The sequence below is a fragment of the Octopus sinensis genome, linkage group LG29 (assembly GCF_006345805.1).
Source record: "Octopus sinensis linkage group LG29, ASM634580v1, whole genome shotgun sequence".
Classification (NCBI taxonomy): domain Eukaryota; kingdom Metazoa; phylum Mollusca; class Cephalopoda; order Octopoda; family Octopodidae; genus Octopus; species Octopus sinensis.
The window spans coordinates 12,569,889-12,587,388 of NC_043025.1; the positions used below are offsets into that span (position 1 = coordinate 12,569,889).

Genomic DNA, 17,500 nt, shown 5'->3' on the forward strand with positions numbered 1-17,500 from the left:
GTCCTACAATTTACCGATGTTTTACCAACCCATATATATAGTAATCAACAGCTCATAAGATTGGCAGAAGGTTCACAAATCTGAGGAATAGTGTCAGTCGATTCCATCAGCCTCAGTATTTAGCTGGTACTTCATATTATTAATCCCATTGGAATCTGGACTGAGAAGGCAAAGGGCTCGAACGAACACCACAAGGTATTTTGTCTGATGGCTCCAGCGATCCCCACGACACTCCACGGTAAACCCACTTCACATGGTCCTTTTTACCAGAAAGTAGAGATCAGCGAAAAACACGACAGTACCTAAGAGGATCCCGACTAACATTTGCTGAAATAAACGAGAGGAAACAATAACGAGTTAATTAAGGATCGAAAGAATTGCAAAATTATTAATCATCAATGTTCATAACACGATATTTTTCAAACATTTAATTTCATCATCGTGGTTTTTGTGTGTGTCTTTGTGGTTATGTTTGTATCTTGTCACTGCCTGACACCCAATGTTGGTTTGTTTATGACCCCCGTAACTTAGCAGTTTGACAAAATGAAACCATCATCATCATCATCGTTTAACGTCCGTTTTCCATGCTAGCATGGGTTGGACGGTTCGACTGAGGATGTGGGAAGCCAGGAGGCTGCACCAGGCTCAAGTCTGATCTGGCAGTGTTTCTACAGCTGGATGCCTTTCTAACACCAACCACTCTGTGAGTGTAGTGGGTGCTTTTTACGTGCCACCCACACAGGTACCAGGCGAGGCTGGCAACGGCCACGGTCGGATTGGTGTATTTTATGTGCCACTGGCACGGAAGCCAGTCGAGGTGGCACTGGCTTCGGCCACGATTCGGATGGTGCTTTTTACGTGCCACCAGCACGAAAGCCAGTCAAGGCGACGCTGGCATCACCAATAGAATAAATACAAGAACAAAAAAGTACTGGGGTCAAATTGTTTGACTGAACTCTTTTAAGGCTGTGTCCCAGAAGGACTGCAGTTTAATGATTGCAACAAATAAAAGGATAGAGATAACCCTTTAGCCATTAAACCAGCCAGATCCAGCCTCTCACACCTACCCTACAGTGTCATTCTAAAAATAAACAATAACATCATTGAAGTCTCAAAGCTATGAGATAATGCAGGATTAATTCAAAACAAGGCCGGATCCAGCCTCTCACACCTACCCTACAGTGTCATTCTAAAAATAAACAATCACATCATTGAAGTCTCAAAGCTATGAGATAATGCAGGATTAATTCAAAACAAGGCCGGATCCAGCCTCTCACACCTACCCTACAGTGTCATTCTAAAAATAAACAATCACATCATTGAAGTCTCAAAGCTATGAGATAATGCAGGATTAATTCAAAACAAGGCCGGATCCAGCCTCTCACACCTACCCTACAGTGTCATTCTAAAAATAAACAATCACATCATTGAAGTCTCAAAGCTATGAGATAATGCAGGATTAATTCAAAACAATTTAAATAAAAAAGTATTACATTTAACAGAGTAATGTGAATGCTAAAGGGTTATGGGTACGCAAGCCTATGGAGTGCTCATTGAAATCTTGAAGTTATGAGATATACACATCATCATCATCATCGTTTAACATCCGTTTTCCATGCTGGCATGGGTTGGATGGTTTGACTGGGGACTGGTGAACCAGATGGCTACACCAGGTTTCAATCTGATCTGGCAATGGTTCTACAGCTGGATGCCTTCCTAATGCCAACCACTCCGAGAGTGTAGTGGGTGCTTTTAATGTTCCACAGGCACGGGAGCTAGTCAGGCGGTCCTGGTATCGACCGTATTCATGAGGTGCCTTTTACGTGCCACTGGCACAGGAACCAGTCTAGGGACACACGTTCAGATGATGCATTTTACATGCCACTGGAAATGGGGGCCAGTCAGGGGACACTGGTCACAGCTACGATTTTGGTTTTACTTGACTCAACAGGTCTTCTCAAGCATATCATATCGCCTGATACATCAAGGGTACTCTTAAAGGGGCTGGACATGCAACACTGGCATTGGCCATGACTGCGATCTCACTTTAGTTGCCAGATCTCCTATCAATGCCTCTGTGAGGCCCAACGTTCGAAGGTCATGCTTCACCACCTCATCCCATGCGTTTCTCTGTGTGTGTGTCTGTGTGTGTGTGCCTGTGTGTGTGTGTGTGTGTGTTGTGTGTGTGTGTGTGTCTGTGTGCGTGTCTGTGTGTCTGTGTGTGTGTCTGTGTGAGTGTGTGTGTGTGTCTGTGTGTGTGTGTCTGTGTGTGTGTGTGTCTGTGTGTGTGTCTGTGTGTGTGTCTGTGTGCCTGTGTGTGTGCCTGTGTGTGTGTCTGTGTGTGTGTGTCTGTGTGTGTGTGTCTGTGTGTGTGTGTCTCTGTGTGTGTGTGTGTGTGTGTGTGTGTCTGTGTGTGTGTATCATGCACCCACAGTAGTGGGTATGTTCTACCTCTTCCACAGGTTCCTTCTACAGAGAGTGTGTGTGGCACGCACGGAACGCTCACAAATACATACGGATACACACATAAGCTGCATGTATGCAAAAACCATAAAAATGAAAACGGAATCAAATGAACATTTGCAACTCCGCAGCGACTTACGATGGCCATGTCTGGCTCCTCCATACTGGCTTCTGCAGCTTTGTAACCAAAGGCAAAAGCACCACCAACAGTGAGGACAAAATTCACAACAGCGATTATTTGAAGGTTCATAGCTTTCACTGAAATAAAAGACAGGACATGACAATACACTGTAAGTTATAGGCACAGGAGTGGCTGTGTGGTAAGTAGCTTGCTTATGAACCACATGGTTCCGGGTTCAGTCCCACTGCGTGGAACCTTGGGCAAGTGTCTCCTACTATAGCCTCGGGCCAACCAAAGCTTTGTGAGTGGATTTGGTAGACGGAAACTGAAAGAAGCCTGTCATATATATATGTATTAGGCGTAGGAGTGGCTGTGTGGTAAGTAGCTTGCTTAAGAACCACATGGTTCCGGGTTCAGTCCCACTGTGTGGCACCTTGGGCAAGTGTCTTCTACTCTAGCCTTGGGCCGACCAAAGCCTTGTGAGTGGATTTGGTAGACGGAAACTGAAAGAAGCCAGTCGTATATATGTATATATATGTATATATATATATATATATATATATATGCAAATTTCTGCTGACTCTTTCGCCACAACTTTCTCTCACTCTTTCCTCCTGCATCTTGCAGCTCACCTGCGATGGACCAGCGTCCCGTCTATGTGGGGAACCTATATGCCAAGGAAACCGAGAAACCGGCCCTTATGAACCAGGGAAGGCTTGAGAAGAAACAAACAACAACAACATATATATATATATATATATATATACACACACACATACACAGACATACATTATATAAATATATATATAATCCACTTAGGCATTGTGAGACTAATAACTGGGTATAGAATTCAATCTTCTTCTTCTTCTTCTTCTTCTTACAGCATCCACCCGGGGTGGGTTGAGCTGGCTTCATTCATCCTCAGTTTTGCATCTCTCACAAACGCCGACCAGTCCTGGCGATTTGAGGCTAACGACCGCGTGATCTCCAACCACTCCTTATTCCAGCGGCGAACGCCGTAGACATGGGGGCCTAGGTTGGGTTCCAGATCAGCCTTGACTGTCATCAGCCAGGTTTTTCGTTGTCCACCACATCGCTTTCACATGAATTCTACCACATGGTGGACATGTGGTAGAATTCAAAACACATATGGTACAGAACACAATATTGTGTGTGAGTACGGAGTGGTAATAGAAAACAAAAAGATCATCATCATTATCATCATCATCATCGCTTAGCGTCCACTTTCCATGCTGGCATGGGTTGGACAGTGCAACTGGGGTCTGGGAAGCCAGAAGGCTGCACCAGGCTCCAGTCTGATCTAGCAGTGTTTCTACAGCTGGATGCCCTTCCTAACGCCAACCACTCGGTGAGTGTAGTGGGTGCTTTTTACGTGCCACCAGCACGGAGGCCAGGTGTGGTTGGCAAACGGCCATGATCGGATGGTGCTTTTTACGTGCCACCAGCACGGAGGCCAGTCGGGGCAACGCTGGCAACGGCCACATTCGGATGGTTCTCTTATGTGCCACCGGCACTGGTATCACAGCTACAATTTCCATTTATGTTGATTGATTTTTTGATTTTTGATTTTTTGATTTTCAAAACCCAAATGTTATGGAATGAATTTAGTTGGGTACCAGGACAACACCCAATCGCTTCATCAGAGCCTTAAATATGAAGTACACTTTATTTGGCAGAGTTACATTTTCGGAACATGTAGAAAATTAAAATGAAATTTTGATTGAAGATTTTAATTTAGATCATTTTAAAATCGGGATGTTGTATCATAGAACCAGGGATAGTCTAGAGGTGGTGGGTACCGGAAGGGTTGAACCCCAATACCGATCACTGCAAAGCAGACTGCTTACCACACAGCCATCAAGAAATAGATTGTCAAATATATGTAATGAAATACTCACGTTCCTTGCCAACGTTTCCATCCACGATTTTTTTCTGAAATAAAACAAATATACAAACAGTTAAGAAGATATAAGGGTGGGGCGTAAGACAAGGTTTATCAGGTAATATTTTCTCTCCCTTACTCTTTTACTTGTTTCAGTCATTTGACTGCGGCCATGCTGGAGCACCACCTTTAATCGAGCAACTCAATCCCGGGACTTATTCTTTGTAAGCCCAGTACTTATTCTATTGGTCTCTTTTGCCGAACTGCTAAGTGACGGGGACGTAAACACACCAGCATCGTTTGTCGAGCAATGCTAGGGGAACAAACACAGACACACAAACACACACACTTATATATACATATATACGACGGGCTTCTTTCAGTTTCTGTCTACCAAATCCATTCACAAGGCATTGGTCGGCCCGGGGCTATAGCAGAAGACACTTGCCCAAGATGCCACGCAGTGGGACTGAACCCGGAACCATGTGGTTGGTTAGCAAGCTACTTACCACACACCCACTCCTGCTCTCTCTCACTCTCTTTTTAACATGCATTTTAGATGTTCCTGATGAGATAGTCATAGTGCTAGTTTTCTTTTAAAATAACTGAGACATCTTGGTTCAAGGTCAATTTTTCACTTAACTCTCATATTTTACGTGCTGGTGGCACGTAAAAAGCACCATCCGATTGTGGCCGTTGCCAGCCTTGTCTGGCTCCTGTGCCGGTGGCACGTAAAAAGCACCATCTGACCGTGGCCGTTGCCAGCCTCGCCTGGCACCTGTGCATGTGGCACGTAAAAAACACCATTTTGAGCGTAGCCGTTGCCAGTAAAGCTGGACTGGTCCTCATGCCAGTGGCACGTTACACTCACGGAGTGGTTGGCGTTAGGAAGGGCATCCAGCTGTAGAAACCTTGCCAGATCAGATTGGAGCCTGGTGCAGCCTCCTGGCTTCCCAGACCCCAGTTGAACCGTCCAACCCATGCTAGCATGGAAAACGGACGTTAAACGATGATGATGATGATGATGATGATTACTGACTTTACATATTTTGATCCGATATTTTTACTGAACCAAATTTCAATTATTCCACCTCCAAATCTAGCTTAGGACTGGACCGTCATTACTAGACAGATTCCATTCAATTTGGTTGAGAACCGAATTAGTGATGAAGCCTAGAAGTGCTTCTGAGTAACTGAATGTTGACCTTAAGAACATACTCACCCACTGCTATTGGTGAATGATACACACACACACAGATACACACACACAGACAACACACACACACACACACACACAGACACACACACAGACACACACACACAGACACACACACACACACACAGACACACACAGACACACACACAGACACAGACACAGACACACACAGACACAGACACAGACACACACACACACACACACAGACACACACACACAGACACACACACACAGACACACACACACACAGACACAGACACACACACACAGACACACATACACACACACTCCGAAAAGCTCTATCTGCAATGATTTCATCTCAATCGAAGGAGAGGGGCTTTCTCCGTCCGGGTTGCGGATCCGTGGAATAAGCTACCGGACGAGATGGTGAAGATGCCAACGACCGCTCAATTCAAAGTCTCTCTTGACCAGAAATGGCCTGAACTCTTTGCATGAACACCCTCCCTGTACATGACTCCATGTCCCCCTACATGGCCTTGCTTTTTGCTTTTTGAGCCAAAAAATTAATTAACTAACTAACTAACATATGTTGATGTTTATAGATATGTATATACATCTACTTATGTATGTATGCATGTATGTACGTCTGTATCTATCTATCTGTTTGTCTTCCTATGTATGTATCTATCTATCTAACTACCTATCTATCTACCTAACTATCTATCTATCTACCTACCTACCTATCTATCTACATATCTCCGTCCGGGTTGCGGATCCGTGGAATAAGCTGCCGGACGAGATAGTGAAGATGCCGACGACCGCTCGGTTCAAAGTCTCCCTTGACCACAAGTGGCCTGAACTCTTTGCATGAACACCCTCCCCGTACATAACTCCATGTCCCCCTACGTGGCCTTGCTTTAACACACACACACATTACTGGCAGAAAGAGACATAGACTTGGAGTCTTGGAGATACTTACAGTTCTGTGAACATTCTGGGTCATTTGTTTGTATTCTCTGTTTTCGGCCTCTCTCCTCAGTCTTTGAACTCTGACCTCCAGCTCTGCACTCTAGACACACAGACAGACAAAGAGACAGTAAGCCGCAACAAAACAAACTGAAAGTAAATATCCAGTAACTAGAGAAAGGTGTGGAGTTCAAAATTGGCAAAGAAACTGAAAGTAGGGGTCTGTTCTTCCATACGGGGCTGAAACATGATGGACGCTCACTAAAGCATTGAAGAAGCAGTTGGATGGTTGTTATCCGAGGATGCTTAGAAATGGCACTCAGTGTCTCCTGGAAGAGTCAGACAACAAACGCTGACTTGTACCAGGGACTGCCAAAGGTAACATTGAAGATATAGCAGAGAAAGATGAGGCTAGCTGGATGCTGCGTCAGACATACTGATGAAATTGCTAACAAGCTGGTGCTATGGCAACCAACGGAAGGAAGAACCAAGAGAGGAAGGAGGAAGATGGCCTGTATTGACAACTTGCTGGAGGATAATGGTATGGAAAGGAGTACAGGAGCTGAGGATCATTATGAAAGATTGAGATAAGTGGGGAAATAGTTTTGGGGTGTCCTGAGGGACGACCTAGATAGATTGGATGGATGGATGGATAGACAGACAGACAGATAGATAGAAAGAAGGATGGATGGATGAATGAATGGATGGATGGATAGATAGGTAGATGGATGGATGGATGGATGGATGGATGGATGGATGGATAGATAGATAGATAGATAGATAGATAGATAGATAGATAGATAGATAGATAGGTAGGTAGGTAGGTAGATAGGTAGATAGATAGATAGGTAGGTAAATAGATAGGTAGGTAGATAGAAAGAAGGATGGATGGATAGATAGATAGAAGAGAGAATACATAATGATGGAAGGTGCCTAGTGACTGAGGTACACAACAGAGTCACAAGGTACCTGACCAGTACTACGAGGTACCTGAGCATGAAAAAGGGATGTTAAATGATGATGATGAAAGAATGGATGATGACAGTCACAAGAAAACTACCTCTGATCATATTTGCGATTCAACCAAGATTCACCTGGGGCTAAACAACCCTCTACATCAAAAAGGCTTACCCTTTGAGGAGGTTCATATTTCTGTAAGTGCAATTCGGAGTCTGTTATCATTTCGTGAATATAAAGAGGTTCTGTTCTCTCTGAAAGGTCAAAATGAAAGATGAGGAGAAGGGTGAGGAAAAAAGAAAGAAAAAAAGAAAGAAAGAATAAATAGGCAGGGCTTGTGGTAAGAAGTTTGTCTTCTAGGTTCAGTCCCACTTTGTAACACCTTGGGCAAGTGTCTTCTATTATAATTTTGGGCTGACCAAAGCCCTGTGAGTAGATATGGTAGATGGAAAATGAAAGAAGCCCACCTTATAAATATATATATATGTGTGTCCAATATATATATATATATCATCATCATCGTTTAATGTCCAATGATGATGATGATGATGATATATATATTGGACACATATATACATATATATATAAGGTGGATATATATATATTGTCCGATTTTTAAAGGAAAGGAAAAGGTCAATAAATACTTGTAATTACATTTTTAATCAACCAAATATGAACCATTTTGTTGCACAATGCATCTCCATCTTTCTTTTATCTTGAAAATACCCTCTTCCCAGATTTGAGGTGGTTTCATGGCAAAGAATTCATCAAGGTATCTTTTTACGTCATCGAAGGAATTGAAATTTTTACCATTAAGATTATTCTGCAGAGACCTGAATAAGTGGAAATCCGAAGGAGCAATATCTGGTGAATATGGAGGGTGGGGTAACACATCCCAGCCAAGCTGCAGCAATTCTTGTCTGGGTCCCAAAGTATCAAGTGCCGAAAATGAACTTTCGGTACTTAAAATCTTCCATTTTAAAGGGTTACAGAATTAACACAGGTTTTAGGAACATAAACCTTCTTCCACGAAAAGATAGCTTAAACTGTGCTCTAAATGGAGGTGGAGTCAAATCCTATTTTATGGACTCAACCATGGTCTAAAATAAGTCGAAAGGTAAGCTACTATAAATCGGCACGGACTTTCCGGACATCCCAGCCGAGCTGCAGCAATTTTTGTCTGGTTCCCAAAGCATCAAATGCCGATAATGAATTTTTCTCATCTTTTAATTTAAAGGGTTACAGAATTAACACAGGTTATAGGAACATAAACCTTCTTCCACGAAAAGATAGCTTAAACTGTGCTCTAAATGGAGGTGGAGTCAAATCCTATTTTATGGACTCAACCATGGTCTAAAATAAGTCGAAAGGTAAGCTACTATAAATCGGCACAAACTTTCCGGACAACCCAATACAAGGCTTTCTTTTCGTAAGTTCTAAGTTAGCCTGGTGGTTGAAAAAATTGGGAATGAATGCCATACGTGATGTATGGACACCAGGGTAGTATATTTTGCGTATCACATGTATTACCGATGCCCATACAAAGCATTTTCGTAAATTTGTCCTCTGTGTTCTTGCTTGTTTTCAGGCTTTTGGTTCACACGTTTCACACAGGCGTTGACAAGTGACTGAGGCTTTTGGTGATTTACTGTGCCTGAGAAGACATCCAGCGAAGTGAAATTGGGCTTCATATATTTTACCCCTGTGATGCTTTGATGGCATGCACTTCTCTCTCACTCAATAATAATACTGATAATAATAATAATAATTCTTGTTGTGCTTCATTGTGATTATCGTCATCATCATCATCATCATTATTATTATGTGCTGGTGACACATGAAAGGCACCCATGTCAGTGAGACGCAAAAGGAACCCGTGCTGGTGACAGGTAAAAGACACCCTGTACACGCTAAGGAGTGGTTGGCGTTAGGAAGGGCACCCAACCATAGAAACCAAGGTAGAACAGACTGGAGCCTGGTACAGCTCTTTGGCTTATCTTAGTTAGTTAGTTAGTTAATTTTTTGGCTCAAAAAGCAAAAAGCAAGGCCATGTAGGGGGACATGGAGTTATGTACAGGGTGGTGTTCATGTAAAGAGTTCAGGCCACATGTGATCAAGAGAGAGACTTTGAACCGAGTGGTCGTTGGCATCTTCACTATCTCGTCCGGCAGCTTATCGCACGGATCCGCAACCCGGACGGAGAAAGCCCCTCTCCTTCGATTGAGATGAAATCGTCGTAGATAGAGCTTTATATATATATTCAATTCAATTCAATTTTTATTGGCTCAAAAAGCAAAAAGCAAGGCCATGTAGGGGGACATGGAGTTATGTACAGGGTGGTGTTCATGTAAAGAGTTCAGGCCACATGGGATCAAGAGAGAGACTTCGAACCGAGCGGTCGTCGGCATCTTCACTATCTCATCCAGCAGCTTATCCCACGGATCTGCAACCCGGACGGAGAAAGCCCCTCTCCTTCGATTGAGATGAAATCGTCGTAGATAGAGCTTTATATATATATTCAATTCAATTCAATTTTTATTGGCTCAAAAAGCAAAAAGCAAGGCCATGTAGGGGGACATGGAGTTAAGTACAGGGTGGTGTTCATGTAAAGAGTTCAGGCCACTTGTGGTCAAGGGAGACTTTGAACCGAGCGGTCGTCGGCATCTTCACCATCTCATCCGGCAGCTTATCCCACGGATCCACAACCCGGATGGAGAAAGCCCCTCTCCTTCGATTGAGATGAAATCGTCGCAGATAGAGCTTTTCGGAGCGACCCCGCAGCCGACGCTCTGGAGCAGGAGTGAAGAACAGCTCTTTCGAGAGGTTACACTTTCCGCTTATGATTTCAGTTAAACCGTCTAACCTATACCATCATGGAAAACAGATGCTAGATGATGCTGATGGCGATGAAGAACAGCAGAAGGAAAATAAAGCTTTCCTTTCCTCAGTAACCAAGTTACTTTGGTAGTTGAAAAAAGGAATGTTCTCAAGAAAATTTTCTTGAGAACATTCCTTTCTTAGTGGTAAGACCATAGCGGATCTACTTCTAGCATATGGATGTCCACGTAGTGGTCACCCCTCTTATATGTATGTAATATAATTTTTGACGTATCTTGAGATTTTAAAATGCCAAACCACTTTTGGTTTTAAATTGATATTAATCAAATTAATATTCAATTTTTCACCCTTATTTTAAATTTATATATATACTAGCAGTATCGCCCGGTGTTGCTCGGGTTTGTTTCGACCCTTTTAGAATTGGAATTTTGAAAAGTAAAAAATTTTGCATTATGTAGCTTGTTATTCTCTTTAAGTGAACATTTTTCTGGTTGAAATACACCGAAAAATGGAGACACAGCAGTCAAAGAATCGTAAAAAAATAGGGATTTTCATAGAAAAAAAAGCACCTTTTTGATGTAAATAATTTTTGGTGTTAACATGGTCCGATTTGAATTTTTTCTTATACGGAAGGAAGAGCAAGCCTTCTTCTATCATACTCTGAATTTTGGTCAACTTGTGCCGCAGGGTCTCGGAGGAGATAGTGTTTGTTGAAGGCTACCAAACCTGCCATACACAGACAACTTCAGCTTTATATATATATGTATATATATATAGAGAGAGAGACTTTTACTTTAAGAAAAATATTAAATTCAGGTATAGTCATGGCTATAGTTTCAAGTTCAGTCCCACTGCATGGCACCTTGGGTAAGTGTCTTTCTGCTATAGTCTTGGGCTGACCAAAGCATTGTGAATACATTTGGCAGGTGGAAACTGAAAGAAGCCCATCATATATATATTTATGTATATATGTGTGTGTGTGTGTCTCTGTGTCTGTGTTTGTCCCCCGCCACTGATTGACAACCAGTGTTGGTGTGTTTATGTCCCGGTAACTTAGCGGTTCAGCAAAAGTGACTGATGGAATAAGTACTAGGCTTAAAAGGAGAATGAATTCTTCAAGGCGGTGCCCCAGCATGGGCGCAGACTAACGACTGAAAATAAGTGAAAGATAACAAAAAAAAATAAATAATAAATAACAAAAACAAAAATAAAATTCCAAGTTTTCATTAGGTTTTTCAAAATATCAAAACATCCGGAAACAACAACAAAAGAATATAAATAATGTCTGTCTTGTATTCGTATCCAGGATGTAGAAATCTGTTCCAATCTTTGTCACTTTGCTTTATCGACCCCCTAAAGGGACGAAAGGAAATGTTGACCCCTATGGGTTTAGAACCCAGATTGTAAGAGCTTGGATTTAAATACTAAAAGAGTTATTCTGTACAACGATGTACCGATTCTGTTATTCCCTCCTTTACTTTATCGACCCCCTAAAGGGACAAAAGGAAAAGTTGACCCCTATGGGTTTAGAACCCAGATTGTAAGAGTTTGGATTTAAATACTAAAAGAGTTATTCTGTACAACGATGTACCGATTCTGTAATTCCCCCCTTTACTTTATCGACCCCCTAAAGGGACGAAAGGAAATGTTGACCCCTATGGGTTTAGAACCCAGATTGTAAGAGCTTGGATTTAAATACTAGAAAAGTTATTCTGTACAACGATGTACCGATTCTGTTATTCCCTCCTTTACTTTATCGACCCCCTAAAGGGACAAAAGGAAAAGTTGACCCCTATGGGTTTAGAACCCAGATTGTAAGAGCTTGGATTTAAATACTAGAAAAGTTATTCTGTACAACGATGTACCGATTCTGTTATTCCCTCCTTTACTTTATCAACCCCCTAAAGGGACGAAAGGAAATGTTGACCCCCTATGGGTTTAGAACCCAGATTGTAAGAGTTTGGATTTAAATACTAAAAGAGTTATTTTTGTACAATGATCTACTGATTCTGTCCTTCCCTCATCACAGCGTTGGTGATTTTTAAATATCCGCAGGTGGCACTGTTAACAGGCCTGTAGGTTTTAGCACATCAATTCCATGATGCAGCGTAGAAACACGAGGGCAGCCGAGGGCAACAAGGGAATTTGCAAACTCCGACATTGTCTTTATAAGGGTTCCGATGACCACTTTGACCTGTAACCGATGGTTGGTGAGGATCTGCGCCATTTGGGTCGACATCAGGGTTCCGTCAGCATTGAAAGCATTATGGAAAGGAATGTTAATGCTCCCTGGTACGGTGCCCCGCTTGAAGTCCTCTGCAGATCTTATGTCGATAATCAGCAGTTTGGGTTTTGCTGTTGGACTCCTTGAAACCGAAGCCGTTCTCAGCTCCCCGAGATCTATCAAGTCTTCAGCCGATATTCTTGGACACTTCTCGAGTTTCAGTTCTTCGATTGGAATGTTGTCTTTTGAGAGTTCATTGGTCTGTGGGTTGTTATACTCTTTGGTGTAATAGGATGTGCTTGTTCGAGTGTGTGGCCACACGGACTTTTTGGACACGTGTGCATGCTGACGGAACGTTGCACTTTTTGGTGTGCTGCAGAAAATTTTGATGGAATCTTGGACGCATTTTTCAATATCGATTTCCGGCATATCGGAGAAGAGGAGGATGCAATCGTTAAAGCCATATGCCAGAAGTCTATCGCGGAGCTGGTGTAAAATAGCAACGCCGATACACAACGGGAAAGACGAGTTGCCAAGCAACAAAGTGTCCCAGAGGTGAACAATTTTGTGCAGAGGAAATACATGGGCATACATCGTTAAGAACCAAGGAATTGCATACAGATCCGGGATAAAGCCAATGGCATCAAGATGGTTACTTAATTCAGGATCGTGGTAGGCAACCAGGTGGGAGAATACAGCCAGGTATTCCTGGATGACAGGTGAGTTATCCTTCAGGAAAAATTTATTCAGGTATTTTGGTATAAAAGCATCCAGGCAGGCAAAAGCTAGGGCTTCGTTATTGAAGTTCAGGCCAAGAAGGGAGCACACAAGGAATCAAGTCCTTGCCAATAGACGTACTCCGTGTGGCTGATGATCCAGGCTTTTAAAATTCGTTTGAATTTTTTATGGGCTTCAGGTGATGACAGTAACTCGTGATACTGATGACAACGTGGTATGTCTACTTCGATCTGTCGGTCAGTTGGTGTAGGGGTCTCTTTATCAATGGAATCGTAACGAACTTGGATGTCGCCTTCAACCTCGAGCAGTGCCGCCCACACCTGAGCTCGGTACAAAGGAGGTGTATCGACTCTGGCTTCTCTCCAGATATGGGCTTTTTTGAATGGATAGCCCAACAGTAAGCGTTCGTAGAGAATGATACGGTGAAACTGGTACTCCACGTCTTTCTCTCGAATGATGAGAGGTAACGTAGCTGCCTGAGAGAGGTCACCACTGCTGGGAGACGTCGGTAGACCCCTGAGCATCTCTTTCTCATCTTCTAATAAGGGGTAGTAAAATGCATCTCCAATATCCTTCAGTCTATTTCTAAGCTGTTCCTGCGACAACGCTATCATGGTGTTGTCCAAAAGTTCAGACTGGTCGCGCTTTTGACCAAACCATTCGCCAGTGTTCAAAATAAAGCAAGGTAAAAGAGTAACCGGCGGTCTCGATTTGATCAAGCCAGCCCGCTTAAGAACAGACTCAAGGTCACCCCCAGCCAGCCTCCACAGGTAATACACTTCTTCCATCGTCCGCTGAGAGAGGTTGTCGACTTTTCTCATCAATGCTATCTGACCTTCAGTGGGGAGCTCCAAATGCTTCAAGTCGATTCTACTGGAAAAGAACTGGATCCCGTTCAGGTAAGGAATTCCCCGGGGTATTTTCGATGCAAAAGCTTTATGCTGAAGCAATTCCGAAGAGGACAGGCGATTGATAGGGCTCACTGTGAGACATTTTCTTAACAGGTCGACTGTCTCAGGAGAGAGTGTCTTCACAACATCTTCTAATTTATTGTCCTTCAGGATTATATCCATGGGTTCGTATTCGGAATTGACGAAGGCCAAAATTTTACTGATGGCCTGCTGTAGAGTTGCCGTCGCCCACAGTTGACGACCAACAAATGCCTCCAGCAGGACAAGACCCAGGGACCAAATATCGACTTTCGGTCCTAAATTAAGTTGCACGACAGCATTACTGAATTCATCGACCACTACGGGGCCACAACAGATGACTTCGGGTGCCATATAACGGACCAGGCCGAGCGGGTAGGCAACGTTCTGTCCCCATTCGGTCATATAGTTCATACCGTACTTTGAAATTTTCACATTGCCTTCATTATCAAACAGAATCGTATCGGGGCACAAGTTTTTGACAATAATGTTTTTCTTACTCAGATAATCCAGTCCTTCGATGATGTCAAAAGCCATTTTCAGCAAATCCGCTTCGTTCATAGGTACTTGGTCCTTCATCCGCTGGCTCAGGTTGCTTTTGTAGTGTTCGGCGACAACAATCAGCCGTTCGTGCTTGCCGCGGGATATATGTATGTATTTGCAGAGGCTGGGGTGTCCCAGCGTAGTCAAATGCTGGAATTTGCCGAGGATCTTGATGGAGTTGGGTGTTAAGGGCAGGCCGTTTGCACCGCATTTGTCGTTCGGATGACAAGAGGCGAAAAACGTCGTCACGCTAAACTCGGCTTCGCCAACCTTTGACATGATTCTTCTTCTTCTTCTTCTTATTATTATTATTATTATTTCTGCTTTTTTGTTCTTTCTTCCTACACGTAACCAGGTTGCCGTCCCTGGGAGATATAAACAAACTGGTTCCTGATCGTCCCCAAAAAACAGACAATCCGGACGTGACACAAAACTAGAAATACATCAATTCGCTACTTAACACATCCAGTAGGCCAGCAGGGAGTCGTAGCATGCTTGGATCCCCTTTCTGATTTCCTGGTCCCCACAAACAGAAACCGAGACGATGTCACGGTGAAACATGACCAAATCAAAAATGTACGCCCTCCGGAAGTTGCTCTTAGGTTATCTCCCCTACTTAAATACCCGCTGCTTCCTGTTTTCATCACGTGATGTTTACACTATTTGAAGGCGTGGCTGTTTAACCCTCGGTCAGGGCCGATCCAGCAGCCCTACGACAAAAAGGATAGCAGTTAGTGCTCGTCTCGTCCTTCGTCGGGGGAATTCTGGTATGGGCACCCTTAAAGCACCCCCATTACTCTATTTTTTTTAGAATTTTCTGGAAACTTTTACGAATTTGTGTTCTACAGACGGGGTCGATTAAATAAATACCAGTTACGCGCTGGGGTCGATAGAATCGACATAACCCCTTTGTCTGTCCTTGTTTGTCCCCTCTGTATTTGACCCCTTGTGAGCAATAAAGAAATAGGTATTTCGTCTGCGGTTACAATCTGAGTTCAAATTCCGCCAAGGTCGACTTTGCCTTTCATCCTTTCGGGGTCGATAAATTAAGTACCAGTTACGCACTGGGGTCGATATAATCGACATAACCTCTTTGTCTGTCCTTGTTTGTCCCCTCTGTGTTTGGCCTCTTGTGGGTAGTAAAGAAATAGGTATTTAGTCTGCCGCTACGTTCTGAGATCAAATTCCGCCGAGGCCGGCTTTGCCTTTCATCCTTTCGGGGTCGATTAAATAAATACCAGTTACGCACTGGGGCCGATATAATCGACTTAATACCTATGTCTGTCCCCTCTGTGTTTAGCCCCTCGTGGGTAGTAAAGAAATATTTATTTCGTCTGTCTTTACGTTCTGAGATCAAATTCCGCCGAGGTCGACTTTGCCTTTCATCCTTTCGGGGTCGATTAAATAAGTACCAGTTACGCACTGGGGTCGATGTAATCGACTTAACTCGTTTGTCTGTCCTTGTTTGTCCCCTCCATGTTTAGCCCCTTGTGGGTCGTGAAGGAATAGGCATTTCGTCTGTCTTTACGTTCTGAGTTCAAATTCCGCCGAGGTCGACTATAATTTCTATTTGATTTTTATTTTGATGTTTCAAGTTGATGTACTTGACTCAATAAGTCTCCTCAAGCACAGCAGGTACCCCCTACGATCCAAGGTAAGCACAGTAGGCCGTCATTTGTCGGGTCTTCGCAGTCACAGCATATCTCCAAAGGGTCTCGGTCGAATCGTTGCCTCTGTGAGGCCCAACATTCGAAGGTCGTTTTTTTAAAAACCCAGTACTTATTTTATTGCTCTCTTTTTGCCAAAATGCTACGTTACAGGGATGGGAACACACCAACACCAACTGCGAAGCGGTGGTGGGGCACAAACACAGACAGAAAGACATAGATATGTACACATGAAGGACTTTTTAAAATCAGTTTTTCTTTTCTTTGGTTCAGAAAGAAATAGAAGTTATTTCCCTTCATCCGTTAATTCATTTGAACCCTCAACACGCGTGACACAGGCCTTGGTTCTGTCAACAAAATTTCTCTTTTGACCCTTGACCTATTTCATATTGAAACTGGCCACATCCAGCCTCTCACACTTGCTCTACAATGTCATTCTAAAAAAAAAAACAATCACATAATAGAAACCTCAAAGCTATGAGCAGGATCAATTCAAAATAATGTGAACAAACATGTACAGGTGTGGCTGTGTGGTAAGTAGCTTGCTTACCAAACACATGATTCCGGGTTCAGTCCCACTGCATGGCACCTTGGGCAAGTGTCTTCTACTATGGCCTGGGCCGACCAAAGCCTTGAGAGCGGATTTGGTACACAGAAGCTGAAAGAAGCCCGTCGTGTATGTGTGTATGTATCTGTGTGTATATATATATATATATATATTATATATAATATATATATATATATATATATACCGGAGTAAACACAAATGTGAAACAAGGTGGAAAAAAGAGTACTCAAATACCAGGGGTAGAGTAATATGCTTTATTTAAAAGCAGCAGAAAATTCAACAAAACCTGTTTACTCGGAGTTTCACGTTCCCGTTCGTCGGACAGTCCGACGAACGGACTTTTAAATAAGTGTGTGTATATATATATATTATATATATATAATATATATATATATATATAGGCTAC

At 42.9% G+C, this 17,500-nt stretch overlaps 2 protein-coding genes across 3 annotated transcripts in view; both read right to left on the minus strand.

Annotated features, from left to right (window-relative positions):
• The window catches only part of LOC115226090 (transmembrane protein 199), an 18,651-nt gene that overhangs the window by 230 nt on the left and 921 nt on the right, over positions 1–17,500 (minus strand). Inside the window, exons 2-6 of one of the 2 annotated variants that reach the window (XM_029797069.2) lie at positions 7,762–7,841; positions 6,644–6,733; positions 4,504–4,537; positions 2,603–2,721; positions 1–327 (exon numbers count right to left, since the gene is read on the minus strand). The exon at positions 1–327 is cut by the window's left edge and continues 230 nt beyond it. In XM_029797069.2, the coding sequence (XP_029652929.1) occupies positions 250–327; positions 2,603–2,721; positions 4,504–4,537; positions 6,644–6,733; positions 7,762–7,841 (401 nt within the window). In that variant the 3' untranslated portion in view covers positions 1–249. Of the gene's footprint in view, positions 328–2,602; positions 2,722–4,503; positions 4,538–6,639; positions 6,734–7,761; positions 7,842–17,500 lie in introns of both variants that reach the window. The other variant, XM_036515004.1, reaches the window with a different exon arrangement.
• Positions 11,634–15,569, minus strand: LOC115226089 (TBC domain-containing protein kinase-like protein). The gene is given in 3 exon segments (XM_036514999.1): positions 11,634–11,806; positions 11,942–13,461; positions 13,464–15,569. Coding segments are annotated over 2 exon segments (2,670 nt in total). The 5' UTR covers positions 15,139–15,569; the 3' UTR covers positions 11,634–11,806; positions 11,942–12,466.